This window comes from Rana temporaria, chromosome 3, assembly GCF_905171775.1.
Source record: "Rana temporaria chromosome 3, aRanTem1.1, whole genome shotgun sequence".
In the NCBI taxonomy this organism is placed as follows: domain Eukaryota; kingdom Metazoa; phylum Chordata; class Amphibia; order Anura; family Ranidae; genus Rana; species Rana temporaria.
In genome coordinates this window covers 465,692,005-465,708,178 of record NC_053491.1, presented here as the reverse complement: position 1 = coordinate 465,708,178, position 16,174 = coordinate 465,692,005, and the positions used below count along the sequence as shown (strand labels likewise).

The 16,174-nt window shown below is 48.1% G+C and overlaps 1 protein-coding gene across 1 annotated transcript in view; it reads right to left on the bottom strand.

Moving 5' to 3' along the window:
• Positions 1 to 16,174, bottom strand: part of DNAH2 (dynein axonemal heavy chain 2) — a 402,999-nt gene that overhangs the window by 233,797 nt on the left and 153,028 nt on the right. Inside the window, exons 20-21 of the mRNA XM_040346833.1 lie at positions 12,969 to 13,169; positions 9,042 to 9,198 (exon numbers count right to left, since the gene is read on the bottom strand). Coding sequence (XP_040202767.1) covers positions 9,042 to 9,198; positions 12,969 to 13,169 — 358 coding nt within the window. The remainder of the gene's footprint in view (positions 1 to 9,041; positions 9,199 to 12,968; positions 13,170 to 16,174) is intronic.

Sequence of the window (16,174 nt, the reverse complement as noted above, 5' to 3'; positions counted from 1 at the left end):
AAGACTTGGCCAGATGGCTCAACCGAATCTGGCGATCCAGAGAAGATGGGACCCTGTCCCAACGTGACAGAATCTCCTTCTGTAGTACCCTGGTGTGGAATTGGGCATACGGAACCGCCTCGAAGGAGGCCACCATCAGACCCAGAACCCGCATGCAGAAGCGAAGAGATGACCACTTCTGGGTCGACAACTGTCTCACTGCAGCTTGCAGGGTCAGCAGTTTTTCCGATGGGAGGAACACTTTTGCCTCCCCCGAATCCAAAACCAGCCCCAGGTGTTCCAGCCTCTGGGACGGAACCAACACTGACTTTCTGAGATTCAGAAGCCAGCCGAACTCCCGGAGAGTCCGACACGTGATGGACATGTCCTCCTCTAACTCTGAGCCTGAAGAAGCTCTCAGGAGAAGGTCGTCCAGGTATCCCACGATAGCGATCCCTTGCTGCCTTAGCAAGGCCAGGATCGGGGCGAGCACCTTGGTGAACGTCCGTGGTGCTGACGCCAGACCGAACGGGAGGGCCACAAATTGATAGTGGTCCTCCCCGATCGCAAAGCGCAGATACCTTTGGTGGCTTGTGCAAATGGGAACATGCAGGTATGCGTCCATGATGTCCAAGGACGCCATGAAGTCCCCCTGGTGGAGGGCCACTATGATCGATCGGACCGACTCCATCCTGAACCGTTGCACTTTGACAAAGGAGTTGAGGGCCTTTAGGTCCAGGACAGGGCGAACCCCTCCCTTCTTGGGGACCACGAACAGATTGGAGTAGAACCCCCGAAACCGTTCCAGCGAGGGGACCGGCACAACCACCCCCCTGTCCAGAAGATCCTGGACAGCCCCGGACAGGGCTAGCCGACGATCCGGAGGAAGCTGGAGGTTGGAGGGAAAAAATCTGTTTGGGGGACAAGAAAGAAACTCTATCTTGTACCCCGAGGCAACCACCTCGCAAACCCAACGGTCGGATAGAAGAGAATTCCACCGATCCGCGAATTCGTGAAGCCGTCCCCCCACCCGAGACCCGGGCGTGGGCAGACCTTCATGCGGAAGCAGGCTTGTCCGCAGGCTTGTTGGGTTTGTTGAACCAGGGGCGCTTACGCCCGGCAGCAGGGGCTTTTGCACCTTGCGGACCTTTTCCAGCCGCGCTTGGGGCACGAAAAAAACGCTTAGGGGTAGTAAAAGTAGGACCTTGCTTGCGGCGAGGTTCCTTACCCTTCCCAGACTGAGGGAGCAACGTGCTCTTACCTCCCGTGGCATCCTTAATGATGTCATCCAGGGATGCCCCAAAAAGCCGCCCGCCCTTAAAGGGCAAATCCACCAAGGCCTTTTTTGAGGACTGGTCAGCCGACCAGCACTTCAGCCATATAAGGCGGCGCAGAACCACTGCGTAGACGGAAGCCCTGGAAAGCAAAGGAATCGAATCCATAGCCGCCTCGCAGAGAAACTTCTGACCCTGAACCAACTGTTCAGCCAGGTCCCTAGAGGACTCGGAAGCACCCTGGACCTCCAGCTCCTGCAGCAGGAGCTTCGCCCTTTCAGTCAGCGTCTGAGCCAACAGGGCTCCGGCCAGAGCCGGCCTCACCACTGAACCCACTACCGAGAACAGGGAGCGGGACACGGCCTCCACTCTCCTATCAGCGGGGTCCTTGAAAGCAGGAGCCCCCTCCACAGGCAACGTAGTAGCCTTGCTCAGTCTGGACACAGGAGGGTCCACTGACGGAGGAGTGACCCACTTTTTTAAAAAGTCCTCCTCCATGGGGTAACGGGTAGCAAAGCTTTTAGGAACCGTAAAAACTTTTTGCGGTGTATCCCATTCCTTATACAACATATTGTCCAAATAAGGAACACAGGGGAATACGCGGTGGTTTGCGGAATCCAAAAGGGACTGACACTGCTGGTGTCTCCGCCACCTCCTCTAAGTGAAGAGTCTCACGCACCGCAGTAATAAGAGCTCCAACAAATTCCTTGTCAGCCGACTCTGCAGCAGAGTCATCCTCGCTGTCCATGTGGGTTAAGCCCGCATCCTCTGACATGACAGAACCAGAAGCAGCAATAGCGTTGTCAGATTCTGCGTCAGAGATTTCCCCAGAAACAGCCTCCGGGGGGGGGGGCATTGGGGCGCTTTTTACCCCCCAACCGAGCACTGGCTGCTTCAAACCTGGTGAGAAAGGACACCAAGACAGCTGACACCGCCTCAACAGATGTGGCAGGGGAAGGGGCGCTAAGGGTTAATTCCGGCATTGTAAGGAATGAGGGGCCTGATTCAGGCTCCATATTGCAGCTGCCATCACACCCCCACTGCCAAGGGCAGGAAAAAAGTCCCCACAGGTCACCTCCCGGCCGTTAGAGCACAGTATGGGGCCCCCTGAGACTCACCACCCCCCTGGTACAGCGCGGTCTGTGAAGGCAAGTGTGTGCTGAGGAGAAGCTGCAGCGCTGCGTCTGTCCCCTCAGAGGATTCGCGGTCTTTTTTCCCCGCCGAAACAGCACACAGCACACAGCAAAATGCCCGGAATGTCCACCACAGACCCCTGCAGCGACACAGAACAGCCCCAGCCATACCACGGCCAGTGAAAATGAGCCCCAGAGAAAAAAAAACCCTGCACAGCCGTCACCCAAAGGGGGAAGGAGGGAGAGGAATAAGGGAGAGAGGAAAGCAGGGGAAAACCCTCAGTCGACCTCCCAAGGGAAACATTCCAGCCAGACCACTTACCTGAGTAAGGGGCCACTACTTACCTGTCCTGCGACTACCCGGCTGGAGGTATCCCAGACAGAACCAACGTCCGCGAACGGCATGGCTGTCGGCCAGACACACTGTGACAAGGCCACAGAGACTGGTCATATGTGTGCCCTAGAACCGAAGTTCCCCGGCCGCCCCTGGAGCAACGGGGCCTGTCGTGGACATCCCAAAGCGGAGCTGAGGGCCGGAACACGCTCGAAGGCCGAACCTGGGGGGACTACAAGGGTCGAGGACCCAGCCTGTCACCCAGTTGGCTGTTGATAGAAGAGCAGGAACAAAAATAATAAAAAGCGAGAAAAAACTCGCAAGAAACAATCGCAAGAAAAAATTTTGCAAGAAAAAACTCCAGAGTCCAGGACTCCAGAGAGAGCCTGACTCTCCTGACGGTTAGGCAGAAACAAACTGAAGCTGCTAGAGCAGGGTGTGGGTTATGCCTGGGGGATCCACGCCCCCTGGGAGGAGCGGCATGAAGGAAAGTTTTAACACAGTGCTGTAGAATTCTGCCTAAATCTCCTGGTAGGAAGAAGCATAACCCTAAGGTCAATGAAGGCTGTGTCCGTCTATGAACGAAAGAGAAAAATGCTTGAGCAAAGCGCGGTGACGTACAACGGCACTATAAAGGGGAAGTTCCATTCGAATGGCGCCACCCTTTGGGCATATTATGCAAATTTCCCTTCTCATAACTTGCTTCTGAGCATGCACATTTTTTTCCCGTCGTTAAAGCCTACACACGGCCGTTTTTCACAACAAGAAAAACAAGAAAAACGACGACGTGAAAAACAACGAGAAAAAATAGAGCAGGTTCAAAATGTTTATTTATTTTTAAAATTGCATTTTTCTCGTCATGAAAAACGATCGTGTGTACGCGGCATCAGAGTTATTCTCTCACTGGTATCCACTGATTTAAAGGGGACTATCCGTTCTTTTTTTTACCTTACTAGGACTGTTACACAAAAATCTTAAAGCGGGGGTTCACCCAAAAAAAAAATTCTAACATTACATCCGGCATACGAACGACATTTACAGTATGCAGGTTTTTTTTTTTTTTTCGCCGTACATACCGATATAGTGCGATTTTCTCCCCGGCTTCTGGGTTCTGATTCCCGCGGGACTGGGCGTTCCTATCCCTGGGTTAGATGGCTGATGTGTAGGTCGGCTATTTACGGAAAACTGGTGACGCGCCTTGTGCGACATGGGAACTTTTTCACAACACGTATTTTCGTATTTTCACAACACAACACAACAGCATCTAACCCAGGGGTAGGAACGCCCAGTCCCGCGGGAATCAGAACCCGGAAGCAGGGGAGAAAATCACACTATATCGGTATGTACGGCGGAAAAAAAACAAAGAAAAACCTGCATACTGTAGATCTCGTTCGTATGCAGGATGTAATGTTAGAATTTTTTTTAGGGTGAACCCCCGCTTTAATTGGGGTGACATAAGTGTCTTCCATATCCTAAGTGTGGACTCTATTATATCTATGTAACGGGAGGGCCCGTGGGACCCAGAAGCTCTTACAAAGTATGAGCCAGGAAATAATGAACATATCTCGGATTGTTTGTAATCCACAATATATTCAAGGATGTCTGTAAGAACTATTTACAGGTTGTTGATTCTGAACACAACAGGTTAATTGAAAGAGTGACTCAATCAATGTGGGAACACAGACTGTTAGGTGTTAATGTCGTCTGTTGTGATGTAAATGAATCTAGTATGGCTTCTGAAGTATCTTCCATTGTGTGGTGCTAATTGACCCTGTATTGTGTGACGGGCTATTGATGATAAATGTGTATTGCAAGTTAATAGACAGTCGAAAGGTCAGATGTCTGACTTATCAGCTGTAGTTAATTAGCTCATGTAAATTATGTCTACTAAAGGAATGTGTATTGTATAGCAGGTGTCTATCTTGAAAGGTCATATTTCGGAAGGTCACCTTGCCTGGGTAAATTATTAATTAGCTCATGTAGATTAGATTAAGAGCTGGTGCCAGAAAGTCTACCCAAAAGATGTGTATTGGGCTCATTGTGTCATGTTGTGGGTGGAGTGGAGTCATTGTTCACTTTTGGTTACTGACTGTATATAAGAGCCTGGTTTTCTCAAACGGATTTAACCCCTGTCCTATTTGGGGTTCCGTTACAATATATATTTATGATTTGCACTTTTTCTTGCTTTGGCAGATTGGCATTGTTTGCACATTGATACTTTTTTTTTCATGAGAAAAAACGACGTTTTTTTACAAGACAAACAACGACCGTGTGTACGCGGCATTAGAGGAGACATGGTTATAGAAGGTTGGATGACAAGCTTATGGCAAAATATGGTCCATTTTATCATTAAGGCTTGGATGGTATTGCCCGGGTTCGTAATAGGTATGAACAGTAGCTGTTTTCAATTCAAGTAGCTGATCTCATCATTGATTTTTTCGTACTAATATATGTTTAGCTTCTGGATTAAAGCCTTTCCTTTGTTCACAAAAACCGCTGCAAATTATTCTGCTTATAAACAACTCACCAGTGCATAATGAGTGAATATAAAATCCATTCAAGCATGTCCCCCATCTTGCCTCCCGCAGAGAAGAAGGTGAGACCAACTGTCAATCACAACCCACACATCAGATACCCCTCTGCCTTCCTGTGCCCATCATATGTCACCCCCCTCTCTATGCATCAGCCCTCAAGGAGAAGTAGTTGTGTTATGAGGCTCAATTCACAAAGTCAATACAATAAGGATTCGTATTGTCTAAAAATTCATTATTTTCAGTTGATTCCAAGGAGATTTAAAAATGAAAGTCACATGGCGGAATCAAATGACCATGACTTTCCTTCTGGTTGATTGAGACAATTTCCTTTGGATTGGATCAAACTTTTACTCAATCAGCCTGAACAGAATATTATAATTAGCTTTGCATAAACCGCAAGCACTGGGATACTTTGTTCATGAATCAGATCGTACTTCAACCGCACAGACAATGAGATTACGTGATGGAAACAGAGATGCGATCAATAATTACGATTGCAATGTGAAACCTTCATTTTTTAACAACAAAAATGTTATACTTACAGTACCTTCTCTGTGCAATGCTTTTGCACAGGGCTGCCCCAATCCTCCTCTTCACAGGTCCCCCGTCCAGCACTCCTGGCTCCACCATAGTAAGCTGATTGCTATGGGGGCGATTGTGCAGTCTCACTCCTGAGCCGGCTCTGTGTGTCCATTGACATAGAAAGCTTGGCTCAGCCACACCCTCACTGGCTTTGATTGACAGCAGCCATAGGCTCCTGCTGCTGTGTCTGAGCCAATGAGGAGGGAGAAAGCCAAGAGAGCTGCTGCTCTCATGCACTTTTCCGGATCAAGATGGGGCTCAGGTAAGTATAAGATAGGGGGCGGGGGAGAGCTGCATTTAGAAGGTTTTTTACCTCAAAGGCGTTGTAAAGCTTTGTGTTTTTTCACCTTAATGCATCCTATGCTTTAAGGTGAAAAAACACCTTGCAGTCTCTGGCCCCCCTGAGCCCACGTTTTACTTATCTGAGACCCGAATCTCCTTGAGCGCGATCCCGCATTGTTTTCACTAAGTTCTAGTTGGCTCTTCATTGGATGATTGATAGCAACGCAGCCATTGGGTCCCGCTGCTGTCATTCAAATCAATGATGCAGCGCGCCGGGGGCACGGGGCCGAGTCATACACTTGGCGGCTATGGCCGCTGAGTGTATCACACGGGTGTGCGCCCGCAAGGTAACCCCCTTAGGAGAGAGCTTCCCAGAGGAACTTTTAAATAGTCCCTCTGGGACTATTTCTGGGCGCCCGCGATGTCGGCACCCGAAGCCGATCTGTCCTTCGGCTCTTGGGTGGAGGCACCGCCATCTTTGGTAAGGGAATCAGGAAGTGAAGCCATGCGGCTTCACTTCCTGGTTGCCTACTGTGCATGCGCGTGTCCTCACTGGTCCCTGCTGTCTTCTGGGACCAGTGTGCCTCCCAGAAGACAGCGGGGGGGCGGAGTTGGGGCCAGACGTGGCGTAGGGTGACCACGTGTCCCGCATTTTGCAGGTCTGGCCCGGGCACATTCATTCCAGGACAATACAGTGTCCCGGAATGAAACGGACACAGCCACCCCCCCCCCCCCCCAGGCCAATCTGATGCCCCCAAAAAATCCCATCACCGCTTTACTCACTGACAGTACTTGTCCTGGCCGGGAATGCCTGGAGGAGCACAATCCCGCCCCCTGCTTGTGATTGGAGAAATCATAAATCCCGCCTCTTGTGTCCAATCACTGTGCTGTGATTTGTTACAGCACAAGCTGATTTTTGGGAAGGGAGGGAATATCCGATTGCCTCTCTGGGGATCAGGAAGGAATTTTTTTCCCCTGCTGTAGCAAATTGGATGATGCTTTGCTGGGATTTTTTGCCTTCCTCTGGATCAACTGTGGGTATATAATTGGGTATATGTCATTGTACGATATTATTATTTTATTTCTTATGGGTGAACTTGATGGACTTGTGTCTTTTTTCAACCTGACTAACTATGTGTCCCTGAATGGTAGTTTGGAAATGTGGTCACCCTAATGTGGCGTAGATATCTGCGGATACTGCGGCTATCTATGCCTAGAAGTGGGAGCAAATACCTGGCTTAGACAGGTATCTCTTCCCCTCTTTCCCCTGAAAGGTGCCAAAATGTGACACCGGAAGAGGGGGGGGTCTGAAAAGTGGAAGTTACATTTTTGGGTGGAACTCCGCTTTAATGCAGAGAATCCATTAGGGTAAAATACCTTTAGCCTTTAGAACCACTTTAACTACGGATTGAATGCCAGATGGGGTGGGTACCAGTTTGGAGGTGTTCCTAGGCGAGAAACATTTGCATGCAGACCGCTCTCAGTAACGCCCACATTTTGTAATTTTGTTTTTAGTACTAGCATAGTAGGCCTTTAATATCCCCCGAGGTTCTTAATCCATGCAACCTAGGGGTTAATTTATCGGCATTCTTTGGGCCATATTGGGTGGTGTTTGGAGCACTTTACCTACTGCTGTGATATATTTTGCCCAGCAATGTGGCTCCCTGGATGGCCCTCTTCTGAGAGGATTATGCCTCTCTGAGGCATGGTTAGTTCTAAGTACTTCTGTTTCTCCTTTTTTTCTTTTTAAAAAGGAGTTTTTTGTATTTACTTTCCATCAGTACTTCCTAATATGAAGCACTAGATGGCGAGCGAGAGCGGCCGGAAAGATTGAATGCGAGGGGAGATGGCTTGTGCCAGGCCATACTCTGCTTCGCTTTCCCTTTGCGTGCTGCTTATAAAATTGTTTTCCCCTTTTTTTCACTTTTTAATCTCTATTTGATGCCCCTGATCGTTACTTTGAGGATTTTAAAAGTTCCAAAATACGTTTTTTTACTGCCCGGTGGCGTAGCGCCGCGCCGCCAAGTAAGGGCATCTTTACCATACTTAAGATGGCGTTTCTGTAGCTATTTCACAATGAGCATCAGCCCTATAAAAATGGTGAATCACTGTTAAGCCCTACCCCTATTGAAAACGTCCTTTGATGACGAAACGCGTCTGGGAGGCTACGCAGTGACGTCACCACGCAGAGAAGGAGGGCTCCTTGTATGCCGGCCGGCATTTGTTTGTTTTTACACGCAGTTTTAATCTTTATGCTTGTTTGCCATCGACTGCCTGCTGTTAACCCTTTCCATCCTGGATTCCTGTAGAGCAAAGGCCGCGGCTGGGCTATAGCCAAATGCTCGATTTGCTTGCCCTCTGGTAAGCGGCCTCTTATTCCGGTGGAGTTTTCACTTATATTGCTTTACCTGTCACTTGGTGGTGTGGAACTTTAGGACTTTATCCGCAGCGATCTAATCAATAGGAGTCCTATGCTAATTACTCAAGTGTTATGCCATACTTTCCCACGGACTTGTATATATCTGAGAGTGATTCATGGTGCAAGATACATGTATATGGACTTTAATACACTTTATCCTCTAAGATTTTTTTATCAAATATGTTGTAGTGTTTGGGGCGCGGCTTTGTTTTTTATTTTAACGCCCACATGTGTTGCTGAGCCTCATAACTTAAAAAAATGAAATGCAATGAATGAAAGGGGCAGGATGGCAACAGTCAGGCTGGGGAGGAAAGGCCTGGATCAGCGGTCGCCAACCAGTGATCCGTGGACCAATGATAGTCTACAAGATGATTTTGGAGGTCTCTAGGGGTTCTGCCGCAAATCAACATTGTAGCGTATGTATACCGTCCAAAGTGGTTCCCAGTGTTGTTCAAACAACCTGGAGGAAGACATTTTGGATGGATCAGACCGTATATCACTCACCGATTCCTCCACAGCAACTTCGTACTTCTTCAGGATTTCAAACTGGTCATGGATGGGCATGATCTGACCCTCCACCTTGGACAGGTTGCTCTGTAGGGTGTCGTACAAGGTCAGGCTCTGTGCCAGTTCTTCCAAGGTCTGCGGAGAGCTTATCACCCTGCAGAACATATAAAGGAAACAAGATCAGAATACTAAACATGGTGGTGGATATTCGGCGCATGATTAGAATCATCGGCTTTAACCACTTAAGACCCGGATCTTTAGGCAGCTAAATGCCCAGGCCAGGTTTTGCGATTCGGCACTGCGTCGCTTTAACAGACAATTGCGCGGTCGTGCGATGTGGCTCCCAAACAAAATTGGCATCCTTTTTTTCCCACAAATAGAGCTACAGCTTTCTTTTGGTGGTATTTGATCACCTCTGCGGTTTTTATTTTTTGCGCTATAAACAAAAATAGAGCGACAATTTTGAAAAAAAATCAATATTTTTTACTTTTTTCTATAATAAATATCCTCCAAAAATATATAAAAAAACATGTTTTTACCTCAGTTTAGGCCGATACGTATTCTTCTACCTATTTTTGGTAAAAAAAAAATCGCAATAAGCGTTTATCGGTTGGTTTGCGCAAAATGTATAGCGTTTACAAAATAGGAGATCGTTTTATTGCATTTTTCTAAAAACATTTTTTTTACTACTAATGGCGGCGATTAGCGTTTTTTTTTCGTGACTGCGACATTATGGCGGACACTTCGCACAATTTTGACACATTTTTGGGACCATTGTCATTTTCACAGCAAAAAATGCATTTAAATTGCATTCTTTATTGTGAAAATGACAGTTGCAGTTTGGGAGTTCACCACAGGGGGCGCTGAGGGAGTTATGTTTCACTTAGTGTGTGTTTACAACTGTAGGGGGGTGTGGCTGTAGGAGTGACGTCATCGATTGTGTCTCCCTATAAAAGGGATGACACGATCGATGCAGCCGCCACAGTGAAGCACGGGGAAGCCATGTTTACATGCGGCTCTCCCCATTCTTCAGTTCCGGGGAGCGATCGCGGGACCCCAGCGGCGATCGGGTCCGAGGTTCTCACGGTCCCGGAGCTTTGGACCGGGTCGCGGGTGCGCGCACGCGACCCACGGCTGGGTAGATGTAAACGACGTGCCGGTACGTCGATCTGCCCAGCCGTGCCATTCTGCCGACGTATATCGTCGTGCGGCGGTCGTTAAGTGGTTAATAGGCGCCCAAAAAAGTGAACAGCGGGCGCCATGCTGGGCGTTTGCTGTTCACTCAGCTGTGTGTTAGCAAAGCGAAGGAATTTGTTTTGCCAACACTAAATCCGCCTCTCAGCCAATCAGGTTGCCGGGTCTGTTACCCGTCACCTGATTGGCTGAAACATCAGGCGCTGTAATTGGACGCCTGAGAGAGGACGGAAGAAGACATGGAAGGACATGCAGGAGACCGTTGCTGACCCGCTCCGAGACAGGTAAGTGCTGGGCAGCATCTGATGGGGCACACTGGCAGCATCTGATGGGCCACAGAAGCGGCAAATGATGGGCACACTGGCAGAATCTGATGGGGCACATTGGCAGCATCTGATGGGGCACAGAAGCGGCAATTGATGGGCACACTGGCAGCATCTGATGGGGCACAGTAGCGGCAATTGATGGGCACACTGGCAACATCTGATGGGGCACAATAGCTGCAATTGATGGGCACACTGGCAGCATTTGATGAGGCACAGTAGCGGCAATTTATGGGCACACTGGCAGCATCTGATGGGGCACAGTAGTGGCAATTGATGGGCACACTGGCAGCATTAGATGGGGCACAGTAGTGGCAATTGATGGGCACACTGGCAGAAATTGATGGGCACAGTGTCAGCGTTTGATGGGCACAGTGGCTACGTTTGATGGCACAGTGGCAGCATTTGATGGGTACAGTGGCTGCGTTTGATGGGCACAGTGGCTGCAATTGATGTTTTTTTTTTTTTCAGTTTGTTTGTGCCTCCCCAAAAATTTTGAGCACCATCCGTCCGCTGTGCCTGGCTGTTACCCTGCCATGGTTAGCCTTCCTCCTACCTCTTGCTCTCAGCTGAGCGAGGGTGGGCAGAGGGAGGTGGAGCAAGGAGCTTCATCTTTCCAGCTCTCTATGCCATTTACACTGCACAAATGACAGAAAACAAAGCAGATTGCTCCTAATTATGTAAGAGGCTCAGTTTAGAAGAGTGGTGCAGGCTTTATGCCTGTGCCATTCTTTGTAAATGTTTCCCCCGAGTATATTTAAAAGGAGTTAGGCTAGCACACATCACACCAAAAAAAAACAGAACAGGGAGATGCCTAGGTAAACAAGGCATTTCCCTCTCCTTCCTTGTGACAGGACAGCGAACTACTGCTCCCTGTCATCGGGAGCAGTGATCAGTGTCGTGTCACATGTAGCTACGCCCCCGCACAGTTAGAAACACCTCCCTAGGACACACTTAACCCCTTCCCTGCCAGTGCCATTTACACAGAAAGCAGTGCATTTTTATCGCACTGATCGCTGTATGAATCACAATGGTCCCAAAATAACGTCAGAAGTGTCCGATGTGTCCGCCATAATGTCACAGTCACGATAAAAACCACAGCGCCATTACTAGTAAAAAAAAAAATTATTAATAAAAATGCCATAAATCTATCCCCTATTTTATAGACGCTATGGCCCAGATTTATAGAGAGCGGGCGCACATTACGCCGCCATAGCGCAAACAATGTACGCTACGCCAACGTAGCGCATGAGAATTCACCAAGCCAGTGCTCCCAACGATGCGCTGGGTTTCGAAGGCGTATGCCGGCGTAGGTGGAAATGGGCGTGAGCCATGCAAATGAGGCGTGACCCCATGCAAATGATGGGCCGATCTCCAGACAGATACATATCACGAACTGCGCATGCGCCGAGACGTGGACACATCCCCCTGCGCATGCTCACAACCACGTCGGAACAACTGCCTAAACTACGCCGGATCACTGCGTACGGCGTGAACGTAACCTACACCCAGCCAAAGACGCCGGCTTGTGTTCCCTGGTGCAGACCTGTGCATGTCTGCTGCTGGGTTACACCTCCTTTATGGGGAATAACTTTACGCCGGACGTACAACTTACGCGCACTGCGTCGGGCGCACGTATGTTCGTGAATCGCCGTATTTCACTCATTTGCATATTTGAATGGCTAATCAATGGGAGCGCCACCATGCGTCCAGCCTAAATGTGCGCCCACACTACGTCGGCGTAGGCAAGTTACGTCGGCGGGATGAAGACTATTTTTAGGCGCATCTTAGTTTGTGGGTCCGGCGCACAGATACGACAGCGCACATTTGCACTTACGTTGGCGTATCTTATTATACGTCGGCGTAAGTGCTTTGTGAATCCGGGCCTATAACTTTTGCACAAACCAATCAAACGTTAATTGCGATTTTTTTTACCAAAAATATGTAGAAGAATACGTATCGGCCTAAACTGAGAAAGAAATTATATTTTTTTGATATTTTTGGGGGATATTTATTATAGCAAAAAAAATTTAAATATTGCTTTTTTTTCACAATTGTCGCTTTTTTTGTTTATAGTGCAAAATAAAATAAAAAAAACGCAGTGGTGATCAAATACCACCAAAAGAAAGCGGAAAAAAGGACGCCCATTTTGTTTGGGAGCCACGTCGCATGACCGCGCAATTGTCAGTTAAAGCGACGCAGTGCCGAATCGCAAAAATACGCCCGTCCGGGGCTGAAGTGGTTAAATCACGGCCGGTCCCTGCAGAACTGGCTGAGATTCAAATCACCTATGGCTTGCTTAAAAAGATTCCGGAGGCTGGGCGGTAAAGGGCCAACCAATGACCTCCCTAGTGATTAAGTAAGGCGATTCCAATTTGTGGAAGGAGGACAGACGGGGCACACTCACCGTTCTGCGTTGTCGCGCAGATAAGCGTGCAGTCCCATCAGTTTCTCGGTGGCCATGTGTCGCAGTAAGCCGGTGAACTTGTTCTGCCACTCGTTGCAGTGTTGGACCAAAGCGAACTTGAGTTGGCTGCAGTCCAGCATGACAAACTGGATGTTCTGTACGGTCTCCTGCTTCTGAACATTGTTCGCCAGCTCCGTGTACCTAGGGAAAAAAAAAAAAAAACGGTGATTATTAACCACTTGCTTACTGGGCACTTAAACCCCCCTCCTGCCTAGACCAATTTTCCGCTTTCAGCGCTGATGCATTTTGAATGACAATTGCGCGGTCATACAACACTGTACCCGATAGAGCTTTCTTTTGGTGGTATTTGATCACCTCTGCGGTTTTAATAATAATAATTATTTTTTAAAAGACTGAATTAAAAAAAAATATATACCGTATATATTTTTTAATATTTTGTTATAAAATTTTGCAAACAGGTAATTTTTCTCCTTCATTGATGTACGCTGATGAGGCTGCACTGATGGGCACTGATAGGCGGCACTGGTAGGCGGCACTGAGAAGTGGCACTGATGGGTGGCACTGAAGGGCACTGATCGGTGCCAGTGATGGGCACTGATGGGTGGCAATAATGAGCACTGATCGGTGGCAATAATGGGCACTGATTGGCACCAATAGTGGGCATTGATAGTTGGCACTTGTGGGCATTGATAGGTGGCATTGGTGGCACTGTGGACACTGGCAGGTGGCACTGACAGGGGGTACAGATTGGCACACATGAGGCAGATGTGCCTTCTTCCTCTTCGGGACCGATGTCCCTTGCACCTAAGCCGGTGACCGGCTTTTTTTTCTCCTCCCTCGACCCGCGGTCACCCGGTCAGGGGGAAGAGAGAGAGAAAGAGAGAAAAAGGAGGAAGGGCGAATCAGAGAGAGGAAGAGAACTTAGATGGTACGCACCAGGGGGTGCAACCGAGGGGTATCTACTAAGGTAGCCAAAATCGGCTAAAGCACTCTCCGGATCAGGATTGTGGAAGAAACCAGCTGATCATGTGGTAAGGGGCTGGGATCGGCCCCTTACTTGGATCTGTGATCATCTGAGTCTCAGTGACTCGGGTGAGCCGCGCGCAAAGGGGAGGACGTCTATTAACATGATCCGGGCAATTGGGGTCCGCGCTGTGGCCGTCATTCGGCTATAGCGCGGGCCCCTAGTGGTTAAATACAATCAAAAGAAAGCTCTATATCTAAAATAAATGGTAAAAAAATGTATGTGTATACAGTGAGGCGTGATGCAGTAGTTTTCAGTCAAACTATCACAACACTGGTTTGGACAGGAAGGGGTGTAACATGCTGGTATTGAGGTGGTTAAAATGTTTTTTACCCCAACATTTCATATTCCTGATGTGAGCCCATCTGTACCATGTACTTGTATGAAACGGTATCCTGTTCTCTTTCTATTGCTTCCTTTGTGTGTGTTCCTGCTAGTCCCTTTGCTCTTCTAATTAAAAACTGACCACTGACCAGGAGGACGCACCGTGGTCAGTTCTCTAGCTATGCTGGGAACTCAGCCTGCTCTCCTCCAATGATCAGATTTGTACTGACAAGCTCCCATTGCACAGCCATTCACTGGGAAGCTCAGTGTGCTGCTGCTTCTCCTCCCAGCTCTTATGCAGCGGAGAACAGAGGGAATGTGACCACTTTTTTTTTTTTTTCAAATAAGGTATTTATAATGTATTTTTATATCTATACAAAAACGTTTTGCCTTTCTTTTCTATTTTAAACAGAATGAGTTGTTTTATAAGGTGATCATTTACAATCACTTTAAGTTGATAGATACGGATTGAAACCCAACTTCAGCGTCTATGTTGTGATCTTTGAGGATGAATTCCTCCACAGTGCCTGCAGCTACAGAGGACACAGATGGCATATGATAAAGCTCTTTTACTCTTGCTAAAAATGTCGAAATGAAGCCCGGGGGAATTTAACCACTTGACCACTGGGCACTTAAACCCCCTTAATAACCAGACCAATTTTCAGCTTTCGGTGCTCTCACATTTTGAATGACAATTACTCAGTCATACAAAACTGTACCCAAATGAAATTTTTGTCCTTTTTTCCCACAAATGGAGCTTTCTTTTGATGGTATTTAATCACCGCTGAGTTTTTTTATTTTTTGCGCTATAAAAGAAAAAAGACTAAAAATTCTGTAAAAAAATAAAATTTTCTTTGTTTCTGTTATACAATTTAGCAAATTTGTAATTTTTCTTCCAAAATTTTGGCCAAAATTTATACTGCTACATATCTTTGGTAAAAATAAGTACAAATTGGTGGATATTATTTGGTCTTTGGGAAAGTTATAGAGTCCACAAGCTATGGTGCCAATATCTGAAAATTGTGCGGGGGTATATGTATTGCAGAGTATTGCACAGGGGGTATTGCAAAATATTGTGCGGGGGTATTGCAGAGTATTGCGCAGGGGGTATTGCAGAGTATTGCACAGGGGGTATTGCAGAGTATTGCGCAGGGGGTATTGCAGAGTATTGCGCGGGGGTATTGCAGAGTATTGCGCAGGGGGTATTGCAGAGTATTGCGCAGGGGGTATTGCAGAGTATTGCGCAGGGGGTATTGCAGAGTATTGTGCAGGGGGTATTGCAGAGTATTGTGCAGGGGGTATTGCAGAGTACTGCGCAGGGGGTATTGCAGAGTACTGCGCAGGGGGTATTGCAAAGTATTGCGCATGGGTATTGCAGAGTATTGCACAGGGTATTGCAAAGTATTGCGCAGGGGTATTGCAGGGATGGCTGAGCAGGGATGGCTGGATCTGTGACTGCAATAGTCACAGATCCAGCCCACAGCGCTGCTGACACCCGCACTCTCCTCTCACACTGTACCGATCGGTACAGAGAGAGGAGGGAGGAACCGGCGTCATCAAATGACGCTGGTTTGTTTACATGTGATCGCTCCGTCATTGGACGGAGCGATCACGTGGTAAACAGCCGCTATCAGTGGCAATTTACCGCGATCCGACACTCCCGTGTGCGCGCCCCAGGGGGCGCGCAGAGCGCGATTCTGGGAGGACGTCCATGGACGTCCTCCCAGAGTTAAGGAACCGCCTTGTAGCCGTAATTCGGCTATGGGGCGGTGATTAAGTGGTTAACATTCACACCCCCTGCACTGTCCAAAGCCCTCCCAGAGCAGGCATGAAAACC